The 20548-nt window shown below is 37.3% G+C and overlaps 1 protein-coding gene across 7 annotated transcripts in view; it reads left to right on the top strand.

The window, feature by feature from the left end:
* Positions 1–20548, top strand: part of ppfibp2b (PPFIA binding protein 2b) — a 100726-nt gene that overhangs the window by 46492 nt on the left and 33686 nt on the right. For 4 of the 7 annotated variants that reach the window (XM_049484455.1, XM_049484454.1, XM_049484456.1 and 1 more), the window contains exons 5-8: positions 1048–1161; positions 6793–6930; positions 14831–15034; positions 19368–19463. In XM_049484455.1, coding sequence (XP_049340412.1) covers positions 1048–1161; positions 6793–6930; positions 14831–15034; positions 19368–19463 — 552 coding nt within the window. The remainder of the gene's footprint in view (positions 1–1047; positions 1162–6792; positions 6931–14830; positions 15035–19367; positions 19464–20548) is intronic. The other 3 variants (XM_049484460.1, XM_049484459.1, XM_049484458.1) reach the window with 1 other exon arrangement.

Below are 20548 nucleotides of genomic sequence, written 5' to 3'. Positions count from 1 at the left end.
AGCTCTGAAAACTTTGGAAAAATTTGGAATTTGGGAGAAGAGTTTTCCATAGTTTATAGAATAAAACAACAATGTTCATTTTACTCAAACATAAATCTATAAATAGCAAAATCAGAGAAACTGATTCAGAAACTGAAGTGCTCTCTAATTGTTTTACCAAAGCTGGAAAATGGAGATGCTTGTTTTTCATTGGACAGAGGCGACATGTTCTGTAACGTTTAGTCTGAATGAGCAGGTTTACACGTGATGTGTGCAGTCACCCTGCTGCTGCATTCCTCGGGCCGCTCAGTGAGCAGTGAGCACTGATTGGTGGAAGTGTTTGGGCTTCAGGCTGCTGATAAACCAGATTGGCCCGGAGTCTCCCTCGGCTTTCTCTTCCTCTTTACCTGTCCCGCGGGGGGCGGGTCGTCCCTGTGAGACGAAACAATAGGTTAAACTCAGTGGAGGTGTGTGTGCGTTTGTGTGAGTGCGCAGGTGTAAATGTGTGTGTGTGTGTGTGTGTGTGAAGTTGATAGTGTAAGTGCTCCACTTCAGCAGTGTCTTCCTGCTGCAGGCGTGTGACGGCTCCTGGAGTTCGGAGCGGTAGTGAAACTGCGTGTCAGAAGAGTGTGAGAGGTTAAGAGTGTCGCAATAATGAGTGTGAGCAGTGTTAGGGAGTGACAGAGCAGAGAGAGAGAGAGAGAGAGAGAGAGAGAGAGAGAGAGAGAAGAAGGTGAAGTGAGGTCTGGAGTTTGCCTGGGTGAATATTGAGGAGTGTTTGACACTTGGTAAGTGTGTGAATTTGTACTTTACATTGTTGAGGACTGTATCTGAGTGAAGGTGTGTGTGAGTGTGTGTAGAAGTTGTGTATGTAGATTAAGGTGAACGTGTGTGAGTGTGTGTTTAGTGTGTTAGTGTGTGTGTTAAGTGTGAATCTGCTAGTTTAGCACAGAATCAAGTCAAGGCTTTTAATCAATACCAATGTAATGTAGACTCTTATGAGTGCTTCTCTCTCTCTCTCTCTCTCTCTCTCTCTCTCTCTCTCTCTCTGTGTGTGTGTGTGTGTAGGTGAGTGTTCTGACGGAGCAGGTGGAGGCACAGGGAGAGAAGATCAGAGATCTGGAGGTCTCTCTGGAGGAGCACCACCACAAACTCGTCTCCACTGAGGAAATGCTCCAACAGGTACCGACTCATGTTCACTCTCTCTCTTTCTTTCACTTTCTCTCCTTTTTTTAACTTATTCTATCTTTTCTGGTCTTTACTTTCTTTAATTTTGATTGTCTTACGTACAGAGTTACTTATTTACTATTTTTCTTGCTCTATTATCACTTATTGCTATATTATGAGACCACTTAAAAATAGGAGTTTCTTTGATTTTGCCAAATTGAAAACCTCTGGAATATAATCAAGAGGAATATAGATGATCACGAGCCATCAAACCACCAAACTGAACTTGCTTGAATTTGTGCACCAGGAGTGCAGGCAGAAAGTTATCCAAAGCAGTGTGTAAGACTGGTGGAGGAGAACATGATGCCAAGATGCATAAAAACTGTGATTAAAAACCAGGGTTATTCCACCAAATATTGATTTCTGAACTCTTAAAACTTTATGAATATGAACTTGTTTTCTTCATTATTTGAGGTCTAAAAGCTCTGCATCTTTTTTGTTATTTAAGCCATTTCTCATTTTCTGCAAATAAATGAATATGTTTATTTGGAATATTTATTTGGAATATGTATGAATAGCAAAATCAGAGAAACTGATTCAGAAATGTAAGTGGTCTCTTTTTGTAAAGCTGTGATGTGTGATGGATTTCAGTTCTGCATTGTGGACAGTGTAGTGGAGTTGACTCTGCACAGTGAGATGTCAGTATGTAGAAATGCTGCAGTTTGATGTGTGTGTTCTGCTGATTCTGACACTGTGTGAAGATGAGCAGGACGTTTGGAGATGATTGATGTGTGAAGCTTGTCAGTTTTTCTGTTTCGTCCCCCATAATTCCCCCCTGCAGTGGCAGCACAGCGGAGAGACCGCTGCAACTGTGTGTGTGCGTGTGTGTGTGTGATTAGAGAAGGACGAGGGACGTTCTTTACACTCAGCAGTGGTTGTTGTGCAGAGCTGTGTTGGGTCAGTGTGTGTCAGCTGAGGCAGTAAAAGCCCCACACAGTCTTATATTTGACTTATGAAGTTGAGGTGTGTGGTTGTGCTGGAGGTCTGTGTTGGTGTTGGGGAAGATCAGTGACCTTCAGTCGTGTCACAGTGACATACCTCACCACGCCGCTCCACACTGCAGTCTGAGTGTTGACCGAGTTTTTAATCATTAATGATTCAGCGAATCACAAACACCACCTCCATTCAACTCACTGAGTTTCTTTCTCTCTCTCTTTCTTTCTTTCTTTCTTTCTTTTTCCTATTCAGTTTTCCATATCTTTGATTATTCTGTTGTTTATATATTTTGTTTTCGATTGTTTCTTTGTTATTCTTTCGTTCTTTCTTTCTCTGTTTACTTTTTAGGTTTTTATCTTTTATCTTTTCTTTTTACTAATTTACTAATTTTCTAAGTTTTCTTTTTTATTTTATGTCTATGTTTTTCTAATCTCTTTTTCCATTCCCTGTATTTGATTAGCTTATTATTCTTTCTTTGTTTCTTTCATTTATTTTTTCTTTCCTTCTGTTTGTCTGTGTTTTTTGAATTTTTGTTGCTTTCTTTCTTATATTTTTTCTTTTTTTATTCTTACTATCTGCTTCCTATTTCTCTTTTTTACCAGTTGCTTTATTCTCATATATATATATATAGATGTATAAATATATATATATATATTTTACAATATAACAATGTTTTTTATTGTTTTATATTCTTTACAGATATTTGTTTTCTTCTCTCTTGTCTTTTGTTTTTCTGTTTTTCTCTGTCTTTCTCTATATATATATATATTTCTTTTTATTTCTCTCTCCTTTCCCTCTCTCTCTCTCTCTCTCTCTCTCTCTCGCTGCTGTTGGTGTTGGTGTATTAAAAGTTAAATTTTTTATACACTTTAAAGAACTGTATTACAAACAGAGTGATCGAGGTTCTGAACTTGGATCAGACAGTAACTCTTCTGAGCTGTGAAACATCTCCACTTCATGTCTCAGAAGGGTCTCAGGAGGGTCTCAGCGGAGTCTCAGCGGAGTCTCAGGGGGGTCTCGCGGCGGGGGGCACGCTCAGGAAACAGCAGCAGCGCTGCAGCGGATATTGTGTGTGTAAACGCTCTCTCTGCTGAACACAGGCTGGTGTAAGAAGCTGCTATGGAGATAATCAGATGCTGATGGAATGTGAGGAATCAGGGAGGGAGGGCAGGGAGAATAGAGGGGGGAGAGGAGGGACAGATTGACAGATAGCTAGAGTCCTCCTCGCTTCTTCTGCCTGTCTGAACATGTGAGATCCTGGGTTTCCTGAAGTCAAGTCCTCTGCAGACGTTGACCTCAGAGACACCTTCAGAAACTGAAGATATTAACCTGTAGGTTGAACTTGTTATATCAGAAAACATATTTTCTTTAAAGATTCAATATGGATTATATTTTGTATTGGATCTCATAAAAAAATTATCAGGGTGTATCATCATATATTACGGAAAAGCTGCCCACTACCATTACCCTATTTCCATTTCCACACCCTGGATTGTCAGGTATAGAACACAATAGTAGGTAAACACTTTGCTGCAGTTTGATTTGTCAGTTTTGTTTTGTTTACTACAATTGAGAAATGCTTTTTAGAGTGGAAAAAACAACAATACTCAGCAAGGAGTAAGTGAAGTGAGGGTGTGCAATGTATACAATGAGTGCATCAAGTGAAATCAATATTCAGGCGATTGGCTTTCTGGTAGTGCCGTGTTCAGTGTCATGTGATCGTGAATTGGAGTGATGTCAGTAAGATTTGTGATGCATTATGGGTATTGTAGTCTGGACACAGGAGATTGCAGGTAGAGTTGAGTGTGGGAAAGACAGGAAGGCTATTTCCTACATTTTAGTAACTATGTGTTATCTTATGTTAAACTATGAATTGATCTGTTTTGGACACATTTCATGCAGAATGTGCATATTTGAGTTTGATAAACATAATATTTTCTATTGTTTTACTGTTTGTCAGTGTTTATAAAATGATATTTCTGCTAGGGAACTGTATCTAAGACCGATTCAGCTTTAATAATTCAGATGTTTCTCTTAGTTTTCAAATTTGTAACTGGTGTAGTATACCTTTTTATTATTTTTATACTCTATTTGTCATATTATAATTCAGGCACACATTATCCACTCCAGAAATGCTATTTTGGTGTGGTAGGTAGAGAGAACCAGTAATCCAGATTTAGTTGTGAAACTCTGCAGTCATCACCACTTCTTCATTTTGGTTTCATGTTTTTCCGCACTGTGCGTGTTGGAGCCTGTATTTTCCTCTAGTGTTTACTCTGTTCTGAATATATGTTCCTCACCATTTCTGATTCTGTGGAATTAGTTTAATTATCGCTTTCCTAACCCTCTAAACTCCAGGTAGTTATCAGTAGTTGTGGAATAATACATGTTAAAGGAGAACTCTGGTGTAAAATGGACTTTTGGGTGACATGGGGCATAATATGCTCTGATAAATCGATTTTTCCACCGTTATCCAGCAGCTCAAAGTAGCTCCACACCTCCTTGCTAGAATCCGGAGATCCCTGACATTTTGAATAAGGCATTAATAACTTAAAAAGTGCACAAGAAGCTTATTAAAAACACTGTTTACATCCTATAATGCTAGCTTCAGCTCCAAGCGCCGCCATTACTCCTGGTGTCGGCTGCCTATATATATATATATATATATATATATATATATATATATATATATATATATATATATATATATATAGTAATGGCGGCGCTCGGAGCTGAAGTTAATTTAAGCTGGATAACGGTGTAAAAAGTGATTTATCAGAGTAAATTATGCCCGTGTCACCCAGTCTGAAGGGTGTTTGACAAACTGTTAAAATTTCTGGATCTCGAAACACTGTGGGAGAATGGAGGTGCGCTATTCATCAATCAGGTTAGCACTTCATGTTTTACTACAACAAAAGTCAATTTTACACCGGAGTTCTCCTTTAAGATGAACAGGCTGCAGTGTGGGGGGTTGGGGGTTGTGCAGGAATCATAAAGCGTCTGTGCTGAGCTTCAGGTTCGCGGCTTATCGTGTGGTGTGGTGTGGTGGGTTATGGTATGTGTGAGATTGTGTACACACAGCCTGTAGATCTGTGATAAGCTAAACTGTGATGCACCCCTCGATAAGTTCAAAGCTGTTTCTTCCCCCTCCCTCCTTTGAAGTAAAAGCCGCCTCTGGAGAGGAGGAGGAGTGTTGAGGAACGAATCTCAGCCGCTCGCTATTAGACCTGCACAGGAGATTAGACTGGATTTGATTCTACTGGTGTAGCTTTAGGCTCTAAGTTCTGATCTGTGACTTTATTGTGAATATATAGTGTTCAGTCAGTGGTTTTGTTGTCATTGAGAAAGACGTGGCTTTTGATTACGTCTGTGGGGATTTTGACTATTATTTTAGATGAATAGAAAAATGCAGAAGTGTCTTTTCTTTGGAATGGAAGGGAGTGATTGTGTAATATGTAGTATGTGTATATACATATATATATATATATATATATATAGCGAGAGAGAGAGAGAGAGAGAGAGAGAGATAATGCAAAGAAAAGTTCATATTATTAAGTTTTTGGATAAGTTTATGCCTTCACTCCTGGTGCAAAAATGCAAGCAGTTCAACTTGGTTTGATGGCTTGTGATCATCCATCTTCCTCTTGATTATATTATCTTATTTTTTCCAGAGCTGTGAAAAAATCAGAATATGTTTTATACTTTAGATACTTCTAAGTAGCACATTTGTCTTTGAGGACAGATCTGCAGACTCTTGGTAAGATTTTAATCTCAGTATCTTCATGAGGGAGAGTCACCTGGAATATTTTTCTCAGCGTCTTGAATGAAGGAGTTCCTGGAGGTGCTGAACAATTGCTGCTGCTTTTCCTTCATGCTGTGAAGCTCCAGCTCATCCCAATTAAATCACCTCAAATCACCCAATCTCAGTTCATCAGGTTTAGATCAAGGGATTAATGTGGAGGACAAACACTTTTAACTATTTAGTACATAATTCCATATGTGTCCCTTTATTAGTTACTGTGTCATGTCGAGTTAATAGTATAAGGGATTACGTATTTGTGAACAGTATTGTACACATAACAAAACAACAAAACAAATAGAATGATTTAAAACCTTGAAGGATACATCCGCCTACATTTCCAGGAAAAGGGACTTCCGCAAGGTTTTGTGTGTGTGTGTGTGTGAGAGTGTATGTGTGTGTGTGTGTGTGTGTTTGTGTGTGTGTGTGTGTGTGTGTGTGTGTGTGTGTGTTTAGAAGGATGTAAGAGGTAAGATTCATGGCAGAGCTCGTCCTCAGCTGGAGTCTCACAGTGCTCTGAATTTAGCTCTCAGGCAGAGGAATGCAGTGAAAGCCATGTCCCCCTCACTCACTCTCTTTATTTCTTTCTTTCTCACACACACACACTTACACACACACAAACACACATACACACCCTCACACGCAACATGCTGGACAGACAGAGGAAGTAAAAATAGAGTTCATTGCGTGTGTATATTTAGCGGTGCTGGCTGGGATCCAGGCAGTAGAGAAGTTGTTGCCCAGTAGAGCAGCAGTAAACTGTACCGGGCAGCTGATACTTTCACAGTGCAAGTGTGTGTCTGTTATGTGTACTCCAGCTTATGAGTGTGTGTGTGTGTGTGTGTGTGTAGGAGCTCCTGAGCCGCACCTCACTGGAGACGCAAAAGCTGGATTTGATGGATGAAGTTTCGTATCTGAAGCTGAAGCTGGTCAGTATGGAGGAGGAACACGGACACATGGATGGAGATGATAAGCAGCACAAAGCGGAGGTACTGTCGCTCTACCACCCTGTTACTTCATTCTATCAGAATTTTTTTTTCAATTGGTACTTTTTGCAGTGTGGGCAGTGTGCCAAGTCCTGCTGGAAAATGAAATCCGCATCTCCAAACTATCACTGATTGTAGAAACTTCACACTAGACCTCAAGCAGCTTGGACTGTGTGTCTCTCCACTCTTCCTCCAGACTCTGCTCCCTTGAAATTTTCTAAATGAAATATAAAATGTAATGATGATCAGTGATGGTTTGGAGAGTCATGTCTGTCATCTGCTGGTGTTGATCCACTGTGTTTTATTATCAAGTCTAAAGTCAGTGCAGTTTTGTTTTCCCACAAAATCTTACACCACTTCATGCTTCCCTCTGCTGCTGACAACTTTTATGGAGATTCAGATTTCATTTTACAGCAGTATTTTGCACACTGCCCAAACTTCCAAAAGTACCAATTGGTCTTACATAATATTAAAATTCTCTGAGCTGCTGATTTTTGGGTTTTATCATTGGCTGTAATCCATAATCATTAACAATAAAATAAATACATTCTTAAAATAGATCACTCTGTGTGAAATACAGAAATCTGTATAATACATAAGTTTCACATTTTGAACTGATTTTCTTTTTTAGATGCACCTGTATGTCACTCTGTCCTTTAAACACATTCTTTTCCCTCTGTAGGTTCAGGTTTAGTTTAGATGTCTGTGTTTTTTAAGCATTTTTTTATATGGTTTAATTTAGCTTTAGACACAATACTCAAGTCTCAAAAGTCTCTCCCTCTCTCTCTCTCTCTCTCTCTCTCTCTCCCTCTCTCTCTCTTTTTTACCCTCACTCCATGTAAGGCCCGTCTGGCCTGGTTCATCAGCAGCTGTGTTTATTTACTGCCCTTTTTTTTCTTGTAGAGCACTAGTCCCTCATAACGATGGTACCAAATTGCTGTGTGTTTGTGAATTTAGAGAGATGGTGCTCTGGGGGCTTGAGAAAGAGCTGTGTGATCTGTTTGGTCCAGAGCAATTCTGGGAATACATTCGCAAGGAATTATGGGTTGGGTTTTTTTGGGCCTGTGCAGCTTTGTAGAACAGCAGTAACTGACTGTAAATACCACTAAAAAGTATGTGATGAAATGTAATAATAAGTCAATTACACTCTTTTTAAAGAGAAATAAACTTTTGTTATTAAGAATATTTAGACATTGGTATTGGAATATTAAAATGTTTACATATCCTATATAAAAAAAGTCATAATTCTGTCTTATTCACATAAAATTGCTCTCCTTGATTGAGACTCCTTGATCTACTTATTAATATTGACAAGAATTATTGAGGGTATGTACACAAAAAATTGTACAGTAGTCAACAACATAATTATTGTGACAGGCCTGTGTGTTACATAGGGTTCTTTACACATTTTCTACAAACTGTATAGCTCAACATATATACATATATACATATATATTTTTTTAATTTTCTAGGAGTATAAGGGTATTTGAATTAGATTTCATAGTAGAGTTCATATTATTGATGCTCCAAATATTTGGCAACCAAAAATATGTGAAAATACTTACAAATGGTACCGCTTTAAAATAAAACCACCTTTATAAAGGGTTTATAAATGGTTTACAAATAGTTTATTAATGGTTAATAATTAGGTTGTAAATGCCTTAAAAATCATTAATAATCAGTTATAACACATACATAGAAAGGGCAACAATATAGATATGGGTTCACTATTTGGCAAACAACAGGTCATTGTTGTCCTTTCTACGTATGTGTTATAACTGATTATTAATGATTTTTAAGGCATTTACAACCTAATTATTAACCATTAATAAACTATTTGTAAACCATTTATAAACCCTTTATAAAGGTAGTCTTATTTTAAAGTGGTACCAACAATTTATAGTGAACAATGACTTGTCTATGTTAAATTATAATCACTGTTTAGACTAGTTAGTTTATTCAGTGGTGGGAAAATTAATGGCAAAATTAATGGAAACCTGCCAATATTACACATTATAGCACGGACCTTGAGTGTATTATTATTTTACCACAGTTCCATTATCACAGTTTATTCAAAGATTTATAGTTAAAGAAGATGAGAAAATAGGATCTGTTTGGTTATAAACACTCCACAAGTTAAAATAGTTCCATTGCTGCTCTGTTTGTAGCTGTGCTGTTTGGCTTGTAAGCGCTGCATCATTGCTAGGTTATAGGTTACCTGTATGTGGCGGAGTAAGACATGTAGAGCTTCAGTTACAGTGCATTACCGGCTGATAACGGCACTCAGAGAACGTCTCTGAGCCAATCACATTGCAGGGTCAGAATTAACTGTTGTATAATAATAAATAATACATATTAACAATAAAACAGCGTGAACAGAATTTCCTCGGAACAGAATGTGAGTGTGTGCGCAGCTAATTGAAACATCACCAGCCTGATCTGACAGCACTTGTCTGGAGCTTTGGAATTCTAGTCATCCACATTTCTGACCTCCTGCATCCACCCCCCCCCCCCCCCCCCCTGGGGAGTCGCCCTTCAGGGAGTCTGGCAGACTCTCAGCGCAGGGACATCAAACAGTGTCCTAAAGTGAGTTCCATAAAACCTCTGAGTGAAACATTCGACCTCAGCTTAGGTGGCCACTAAACAAACATCTCCCACAAAGAGTGTGCTTTCTGAAGACCACTGCAGGCCTGGGCTGTGTTCATGACCCCACCACAAGCCTGTATCTGAAGAATTGCAGCTATAAAGAACATATAAATAACTGTATAACTTTCTTGAGACAAAGACTTGGGGCCCTATTTTGGTGCTTTATTGCAGATCACACTGTTTGATTTAGCCTAAAACGTGCAAAAGGCATAAACTAAATTCTCTTAATTAATCGTGGGTGTGTTTTGGGCATATCATGAAATAAACCACTCAGTGTGTCAGATGTCATTCCCTTTAAGAGTCAGGTGACTTTGGCGCGTTCCGATCTTAACAGTGCGTCGCTTTTCAGCGTCTCAAGAGAGGATACTGATCTGCTCGTTCACACTGTGAAGATACTCCAGCAGCTCATTTAATGGAACTACAATGTTATTTTATTCTTTTGCACTCCTGCATGGCTAAGATAAGAATGGACTCTGACTCTTGACTGTTGTCAGGGTTTAAATCAGTCAGTGGCACACACCTGTATTTCCCGCAGACAAGATAAAAACACAGACCACTTCCAGACCACCACACCCATCAGTGTAGATATATTTCTGAACCCTGATGCTATTTTAACAGTGGGTGTAGCAAGATAGCAGCAACAAGCATGTTCACCTTGTGCAGGGTGTATGCCTTTTTATGATGTTTATTCTACTTTTCTTTTTTATACTAACAGAAATTCGCTTAATTGTGTTGTAGTATTTAGTTTGTTTTAAGAAAATGTATCTCAATGTTTTTTTGAGCAAATAAACACATTAATAATGTAGCATCAGGTCATAGCCTCATTTAGCACTTTCTTAAAAATGGCAAATCCACCAGCAGAGCCCTTATCCACCCTGTACCCCAACTCCAAGAGGTTGAATTGAACTATATATTCTACCATTCAATATATACAGAACCACAGAGAAAGCTTGAGTTTCAGCTACTATGGCCAACATGGACATGCCACATACTCTCTAAATATAAAATATACTTATATAAGCATATAAAATATATTTGTAAGTAAGTTTAAAGTATATTTGGCCGTGATTTGAGATTAATTTCTTTTAGGTCGGGAGTTCCAGCTAATTACAGTAGCTTACGTATCAATTTAGTTATACCACCCACTTTTGTTCAGTTGTTATATTCATTTTTATATGATAGATAGTTTACCTTATTCAGTTTTATGATATTGAGATAGATCTCAGACCCATAGGCCTCTGACTGAAGTGCAGGTCAAACTGATGATCAAACAAACCGTGTTCCACTCTGTTCCAGTGACTCAAACACCCCAGTGTACTTAAATAACAGTGTTTCTGAAATAACCCCCTATTCACAAGCATTCTCGTGCTGAAAGACTGATGCGGTGTGATAAGGGAGGCGGAAATTGCAGGATGCACAAAAGCGTGTGTGACAGACAGCGGTGCACGAGCACTGATCCCACTAACACATACAGTAATAACCAGACAGGGGGTTCAGCACAGATGTAACATACAGCTCTGAAAAAAAATGAAGAGACCACTTCAGTTTCTGAACCAGTTTATCTGATTTTGCTATTTATAGGTTTATATTTGAGTAAAATGAACATTGTTGTTTTATTCTATAAACTACAGACAACATTTCTCCCGAATTCCAAATAAAAATATATTGAGTCATTTAGAGCATTTATTTGCAGAAAATTAGAAATGGCTGAAATAACAAAAAATATGCAGAGCTTTCAGACCTCAAATAATGCAAAGAAAACAAGTTCATATTCATAAAGTTTTAAGAGTTCAGAAATCAATATTTGGTTGAATAACCCTGGTTTTTAATCACAGTTTCTTTCATGCATCTTGGCATCATGTTCTCCTCCACCAGTCTTACACACTGCTTTTGGATAACTTTATGCTGCTTTACTCCTGGTGCAAAAAATCAAGTTCAAATTCACTCTGTGTAATGTATGCTGTACACTTATGAAAATATGGGGGGAAAGACTGCTCATATAATTACATTATATAAAAAAGGGTTATCAGGGCACCCTGATTATTTTAATAAATTTCCTTTAAGATCATTGGTTGTTCGGATCAGTTATTTCAGTTAAATACAGCTCTGGAATAAATAAGCATGCACCATCGCTTTGGAGTAAATACCAGTAACAATTACTGCCCGTTTTGAGGTCGGCATTTTGTAATGGTGTTAACCTCAGAGGTCAGGCGTTCTGGGCCGTAAATCTGTACCATCTATAGAGCAGCCGTATACAATCCCGGCGCCGTGGTAACCAAACCCCCCTCGCATGTGTTGCATCAACAAACACCATCCCCACATGCAGCAGCTGCAAGAACCCCCCCCCCCCCCACACACACACACCTCTTAACACCACAGAACGGCAGCGGACCTCTCAGAACTGAAAAAAATGATGCATAAAATTTACTTTAAAAAAGTTTTGCAACTTTCTGCATTTGCTTTTTAAGTAGATTTAATTTCAGATACATTTAAGCAACTTCAAGTCGGGTTCAAGACTTAAATGTTACATAGAGTAAATAAGTGAAGTGAACTTCAGTCAATCCTTTCTTTAAGTAATCTTTATTTAATTTCTGCATACAATATTCCCTAATTACAATTACTTAATTTTTATATAATATTATTATATATATTTTTAGTTAAAACACACATTCAAATATTTACATAATCTCAAAGATTTATATTGTGAACAGTCTCAAGTCTCACTGTCTCAACACATAGATGGCATGTTATACATTATTTTAAGTATACTAGTATAAATAATGTATTACTTGCCGTCCATGTGTTGAGACAGTGTAGTATGTGTGTTTTAACTAAAAATATTTAAATTTCAGGAATTAAAATATATTTTGTATCATAAATTATGTGAGTAATATTGTATAAAGTAATTGTAATTAGGTAATATTTAATGCAGAAATGAAGTAAAGTTTACTAAAAGAAAGGATTGATTCAGTAAAAACAAATTAAGTAAAGTTTACTAAAATAAAGGATTGATTCAGTAAAAATAAATGAAGTAAAGTTTACTAAAAGAAAGGATTGATTCAGTAAAATAAATGAAGTAAAGTTTACTAAAAGAAAGAATTGATTCAGTAAAAATAAATGAAGTAAAGTTTACTAAAAGAAAGAATTGATTCAGTAAAATAAATGAAGTAAAGTTTACTAAAAGAAAGGATTGACTGAAGTTCAGTTCACTTATTTACTGTATGTTTAACATTTAAGTCTTGAAATCAAGTTGAAGTTACTTAAATTTTCTAAAACTAAATTTACTTTAAAAAAGCAAATGCGAAAAGTTGTGAAATTTTTTTAAAGTAAATTTTACGCATCATTTTTTTCAGTGCATGCCAAAGGCACACACACTTTCTCCACAAACATCTCCCCGTCTCCAGCCGCGAGCTGCTGAGTGTGGAACCTAAATATAGTAGAGGAACATGGGCCTTATCATCAGCTCTGACTTCAACAGGACATATCAAATGAAAGTTCCTCGTCTCGGGGGTCCGAACATGTTCTCCAGAGACCCCTAACACCGATCAGTCACTCACTCTGTCCGGCATGCGCAGTGTTAAGTGGGAAAACCAAACTTAGCATTAGCATCCTCCGTGCTAAAGCTCGTATCTTCTGAGTGCTTTAACTAAAAACGTAGGTCAGTAAGTTATTTATCCCGGAGAATAAGAGGCTGCCATAGTGCAAATCCGTCCATTAATATCTGCTCTGACGTTTAGAACTGGGAGTTCTTCGTTTCTTTAAAGCTGTAGGAGCCTCACACCTACAGCTAATGAGAAAACCTTCTAAATTATGTGTGTAAAGCTGAACACTTATGAAAAAGATGGGGAAAAAAGACCAGGGGCACCCCTGATCCTTTTCATGATTTTCCTTCACAAATCATTTGCTGTTTAGAGATACCCCTAAAAAAATTACGAGTTTCTTTGATTTTACCCAATTGAAAGTCTCTGGAATATAATCAGGAAAAAGATGGATTATCACAAGCCATCAAACCAAACTGAACTGCTTGAATTTTTGCACCAGGAGTAAAGGCATAAAGTTATCCAAAAGCAGTGTGTAAGACTGGTGGAGGAGAACATGATGCCAAGATGCAAAAAAACTGTTATTCCACCAACTATTGATTTCTGAACTTTATGAATATGAACTTGTTTTCTTTGCATTATTTGAGGTCTGAAAGCTCTGCATCTTTTTTGGTATTTCAGCCATTTCTCATTTTCTGCAAATAAATGCTCTAAATGACTCAATATATTTTTTTATTTAGAATTTGGGAGAAAGGTTGTCTGTAGTTTATAGAATAAAACAACAATGTTCATTTTACTCAAACATAAACCTATAAATAGCAAAATCAGAGAAACCGATCCTGATTTACTATTTTTTTTTCTAGAGCTGTATTTCATATAGCAGATGAACACAGTGATATTTGAGAAGTAAAATAACATTTATAGGATTTACAGAAAGTGTGAATTTCCCTGAAAGATCATCAGGGGTGCTCAAAATGTTTCATACCACTGTATTACAAAACTTATCCTACATCCATTCTGTTTATCTTCTCTCTCTCTCTTTTGTAAAGGTGTAATGACACATACAGAATTTTGAGGTTTGGACACATCTCTTCTCATTGAATCAGTTTTCTTCTTCATTTTCTTTGTTGTCTAAATTGTCTCGCTCAAACTCAATTCAAGTTTTGTGTGTTTTGTATAAATGGGTATGCATAGTACAGTAGTACAGATACCACTTTAAAATGATGGGTTTCTTTTATTTTACCAAATTGAAAAGCTCTGGAATATAATCAAAAGAAAGATGGATGATCACAAGCCATCAAACCAAACTGAACTGCTTAAATGTTTTCACCAGGAGTAAAGCAGCATAAAATTATCCAAAAGCAGTGTGTAAGACTGGTGGAGGAGAACATGATGCCAAGATGCATAAAAACTGTGATTAAAAACCAGGGTTATTCCACCAAATATTGATTTCTGAACTCTTAAAACTTTATGAATATGAACTTGTTTTCTTTGCATTATTTGAGGTCTGAAAGCTCAAGTTTTGTGTGTTTTGTATAAATGGATATGCATAGTACAGTAGTACAGCTCTGGGAAAAAAAATGAGACCACTTCAGTTTCACCTCCGTTGTGTTCACCATCATGTTTCTTCTCCTTTTATCATCCCCTTATCCTCATATTTTCCTCCTCTTGCTTTTTCTTGTTCTTGTTTTGTGTGTGTATGTGTGTGTGTGTGTCAGTGTGTGGTTAACGTTATTAGCGAGCTCCAGGAGCAGATGCGTAAGTTCCAGCAGGAGATCACCACTCGTATCCAGGAGCAGCGAGCCCTGGAGGCTCAGGGAGCCGAGGCGTGTCGGCAGGAGCGCGACCGCAGCCCCGACGTGGGCTTGGGCTCGTCGGACGTCGAGGACTGCAGCTGCCGCTGTAGAGCCGGGGGAGAGAACGTAGGCCGGCTTCTCTTCTGCCGTGGAGCTCACTGCACGTCTCTCTCCTACGGTGGCCCTGAAGTGCAAGGCAAATGAACTTGTCAGAAAACAAAATTACAAAAATTCAAACAAATTTACATAGGAAAAATTGTTACATTCAAGAAAACAGATTTACCAAAGAAAAACAAAAAAAATAAACTAAAAAAAAACATTACATTTCAGAAAAACTAAATGACAAAAATGAAAACAAATTTAGAAGACGCAAAACACTTTAACAAGCTGCGATATCTGAAGGAAAGGGAGGGTCTAACACACAGGAAGTGCTTGTTGCGGATCCTCCTTGTCAGTCAAGCTGCTTCCCGATGAGAGAGTGGAGTTATGGACACTAAACTTTGTTTAGTGGCACGTATTTTAGCAGCAGCAGTAAATGCAAAAACTGCAACAAGCACTTCCTGTGTGTTAGACCCTCCCTTTCCGTCAGAAATCGCAGTTTGTAAAAGTGTTTCAGTGCTGGTGAAAGTGTTTTGCGTCTTGCTAATTAGTTTTCATTTTAATAATTTTGTTTTTCTGAAATGTAATGTTTTTTTGCCCATGTAAAATATTTGGTAACACTTTCTATGAATGTCATCTCTATAAGACTCTATAAACATACTAATAACACATTATAATGCATTCATAAGGCATTATAAACATGGCTATACATATTTATAAACATGTATAGTTCATCATAGCCATGTTTATTATGCATCATGAACTGTGATTATAATGCATTAATAGCTGTGTTTATAACATGTTATACATCAATACCAAGAAACTCATCTGCAATAAGTCCCAGTTTGCAGACTGTATCATAACTAAAAAAGCTTCCAACCTATAAACACACCCTCAATAATCCTATAAATATATTTTTATATACTCATAAATTATTCTTGTCTTGAATATAATGTTAGTTATAGTCAATTATAATGTATTATAACAGGTCTTTGTGCGCTCTAAGTAAAGTGACAGAATTTAATTGTGGAGATGTATTATTAACGATAGATATATATTATTTTAAAATAGATATTATAAACACAGCTTCTAATGTATTATGATCACAAGTTCAAGGATTCAAGGAGATTTTATTGTCATTCGCATCACATGTGGTACATGAGGTGGAACGAAATTGTGATCTCACGATCCAGTTTTACACCCAAAGAGCTGTTATTAATAGATATATAGACAAAAAAAAGAATACAATAAAAGACATAGAATATACAAAATAGATAGATAAATATCCCAAGAAGAAAAAAATAAATAGAGAGTAGAAGGTTCAGCAACATGAAGTCCAGAGTGCAAGTGTGCTATAGCAGCATGATAATGTGAATTAGAGCAGTGGAGATAAAGTGTCTCAGTGCAAGTAAAGTGACCATGTTGGTAAACAGTAACCAGTAATTTGTCCTTGGTGTCAGTGCAGTGTGTTGTTAAGTGGAGTTTAAGAGTCTTACAGCTTCCGGAATGAAGCTGTTTCTGAGTCTTGTTGTTTTGCACTTAATGCTCCGCAGCCTCCAGCCTGAGGGGAGTGGGACAAAAAGTGCGTGTGCTGGGTGGGTGGGTTATAATGCTTATTAAACATGGCTATAATGGGTTATGCATTTTTATACATATTTGTAGCCATGTTTATAATGCCTTATGAATGCATTATAATATGTTATGAATGTGGTTAAAGAGTCTAATAGAGATGACATTCATAGAAAGTGATACCAAATATTTTTTTTCTTTGGTAATTTTGTTTTTCTGAATGTAATTATTTTTCGTATGTAAATTTGTTTACATTATTGTAATTTAGTTTTCTGACATGTTAATTTGTTTTGCACTCCTGGGCCACCGTACTCTCCCTCCTTCTCCCTGTCTTTATTTCTCTCTCTCTCTCTGAGCACAATCACCCTACCAACATAACTGTCCTCCTCCCGACCCCCTCCCCTACCAGGACCCCAGCACTAACCTTAACAGGCTCTTCTCACAGGGCGTCCCGAGCGAACGCTGCTGCCGCGGGGGAGATGGGAGCTGTGTGGGTTGTTAGAGAGTCTGCTGTGTGTTTCTTCACACTCTGCGTTTCTCCAGCACTTGTTTCTAGGCGTTCCTGCATGATGGACCTGTCACTAACTCAGTGGGTGTTGAGTGCTGTTTGGAATTAGTGGTTTATGATGGTTTATGCTCCTCTAGTGTCCTCCACTTACCTGCATGCACAGGGTAAATGGTTTGAGTAGCTTAGTGAATGTAGTGTACACTGGATGGCCACTTTATTGGAAACCCTGCCTTGCTGATGTGCAATTATTGACTGTAACCCTATCAGTTGATATATATATATATATATATGTGTATATATATATATATGTAAGTCAGTTCAAAGTAAACTAAAATATAGTAGTTAAAATGCTTGTTTTAATTGAAAAATAAATACATTTATCAATAAGTCAAGAAATAACAACCACTTCTAAGCAATGAAATAGGTCTATAAACATCCCCAATAATCACTCCTATACACTAGCAATGGGATATATATATATATATATATGAACAACCTTAATAAACACTCCTACATACAGTTATAGGAGGAATTAATATATATTAGTATATAAACAACCTCAATAAACAGTCATATACAATAAAGTAGGAGAAGTATTTTATAAATAATCTCAATAAATACTGATATTTATTCTAAACACTGAAATAGGGGATATTAGTATATAAACAGTCTCAATAAACACTCTTATACAGAACATTGGAAAAGGAGATATTAGTCAGTAAACACCCTCAATAAACACTCCTATATACAAGAAAGGAGATATTAACTTATAAACATCTGCAATAAACAATCCAAGACACTGAAATAGGAGCATTTAGTCTATAAACAACCTTAATAAACACCCCTATACACTGAAATAGGAGCATTTAGTCTATAAACAACCTTAATAAACACCCCTATACACTGAAATAGGAGCATTTAGTCTATAAACAACCTTAATAAACACTCTCCTACACACTGAAATCGGACATATTCGTATAAAACATCCTCAATAAACACTCATATACATTAGAAAAGGAGACATTAGTCAGTAAAGAGCCTCAGTAAACATTCTGATATACTAGAAAGTAAATATAGGATTGATTATCTACAAATAATCTCAATAAACATTCCTAAATGCTCAAATAGAATATACTCATATATATATACAGCCTCAATAAATACTCAAATATATTACAAAAGGATGTTTAGGCTATAAATATCCACCATAAACACTCCAATTTACTAAAACTGTATATGTTAGTCTAAAAAAATGGAATAAACACTATACAATAGAACAAATTAGGCTATAAACAACCTTAATAAACACACCTATACACTGAGGTAGGAGAGGAATTCTATGAATAATCTCAATAAACACTAGTAAACACTAAAATGTGAGATATTATAAACAGTATAAAAGCATCCTCAGTGAACACTCCTATATACTAGAAATGAGATATTAACCTATAAACAGCCACCATAAACACTCCAATACACAGAAATAGGAGAATTTGGTCTAAAAATAATCTCAATTAACACTACTAAACACTCAAATAGAAGATATTCATATATAAACAGCCCCAGTAAATACTCAAATACATTACAAAATGATATTTAGCATATAAACATCCACTGTTAACACTCCAATTCACTAGAACAGGATGTGTTAGTCTAAAAAAAGGGAATAATCACTGTAAAATAGAACAAATAAGTTTGCGCTTTTTTTGACAAGCGCAAACACATACAGATGATTTGGCTACAGTCAGTAATTGTATATCTGTACTGTCCAGCAGATCTTCTGTATAAGGTGGGCGGAGCTCTTTAAATGGCCAGTGAGTGGACAAGCTCTATACTATGTTTCTAATCGTCTAATAGATTGTAGTTAATTGTATTTTGATTGTATGGTGGAGGAGCCTGAGCCTGAGCTTCAAATCCATCCTGGCTACTGACTTTACTAACCATTGTTTTCCAGGGTTTCAGGAATTCAGCACTTCCTGTATTAAATGCACGGTGTGGTGTGTGATCAAGGGGGCGCTGTCCTGAAATTTCCACCCCTCCCCTACTGAATTTTCTTGTTGTATGATATATTATTATGTAGAAAAAAATTAATCATAGGTGTTTTTTGGTCTTTGGTGGAAGTGCCTTTTTTAACCCCTAAGGTGGCGGTGGGTGGTGGGCGTGCACTGTGACGACCAATCAGCTGTCCAGTCTGCATGTCAGCACTTTAATGACTGTTTTAATTGACTTCTAAAAGCTCTTACAGATGTTTAATAATGAGCGTCCTCTGTGTTTTACTGTCAGCAGGCTCTCCAGCAGGAGCTGCGGCTGCTGAAGACCAAAGTGGACGAGCTGGAGAGCGAGAAGTCTCAGTATGAGAGGAAGCTGAAAGCCACCAAGGTAACGTCTGTCTTTCTGTCCCCCCCAAATCCCACCCATTGCTGACAGATCGCTGCCAAATACCCTGCCCCTCTCCTGCTTAACTCCAGCATAAACTAATAAAGCTCTCCTCCGCCGGCTCGCTTTAATCACCACCGAGAGCTGGAGCTAAAAAAGCCTCTTAAGTGATTACTTTAAACCAGCAGCTCCCACCTCTTTACCTCTTTAACTTGTTTTGCGTTTCACACTCTGCTCGCGCTCTGCCTCCTTCAGATCTGGCGGGGGAATCCGCTGCTTTCTGTCAGCCTACTCCTCCTTTACTCTCTCTCTCTCTCTATTTCTCACACACTCCCTCTCTCTGTTTTTACAGTTTCCAGTTTCTTACTCTCTTTCTGTTTTTTTATTTTTTTATTTTAATTTCTAATTTTTTATTTATCACCCTCTTTTTCTCTGTCATGTATTTTTTGTTATCTCTCGTTTCTTGTTTCTCTCCTTCTCTTGCTCCCTCATTTTTTCTCCCTCTGTCTCTTCATCTTCATTTCCCTCTGTGTTTCCCTGACATTCTCTCTCTTCAGCTGTTCTCTCGCTTCCTTTACCTCTAGATACTCTGTTTGTTTCTTTCTCTCTTTTTTTTACCTCCAGTTACTCATTTTTTATTTATCACCCTCTCTTCTCTCATGTATCTTTCGTTATCTGTCAGCCTACTCCTCCTTTACTCTCTATCTCTCTCTCTCTCTCTCTCTCTCGCTCTCTCTCTCTCTCGCTCTCTCTCTGTTTTTACAGTTTCCAGTTTCTTACTCTCTTTCTGTTTTTTTATTTTAATCTCTATTTTTTTATTGTTCACCCTCTCTTTCTCTCATGTATCTTTCGTTATCTCTCTCTTTCTCTCCTTCTCTTACTCCCTCTTTTTTCTCCCTCTGTCTCTTCATCTTCATCTCTCTCTGTGTTTCCCTGACATTCTCTCTCTTCCTTTACCTCTCAATACTCTGTTTCCTTCTTTCTCTCTTTCTTTACCTCTCGTTACTCTGTTTGCTTCTTTCTCTCTTCCTTTACCTCTCAATACTCTGTTTCCTTCTTTCTCTCTTTCTTTACCTCTCGTTACTTTG

The sequence above is a fragment of the Astyanax mexicanus genome, chromosome 10 (assembly GCF_023375975.1).
Source record: "Astyanax mexicanus isolate ESR-SI-001 chromosome 10, AstMex3_surface, whole genome shotgun sequence".
Lineage (NCBI taxonomy): Eukaryota > Metazoa > Chordata > Actinopteri > Characiformes > Acestrorhamphidae > Astyanax > Astyanax mexicanus.
Note: the sequence above shows the minus strand (reverse complement) of the source record. Positions and strands in the feature narration are given on the sequence as shown.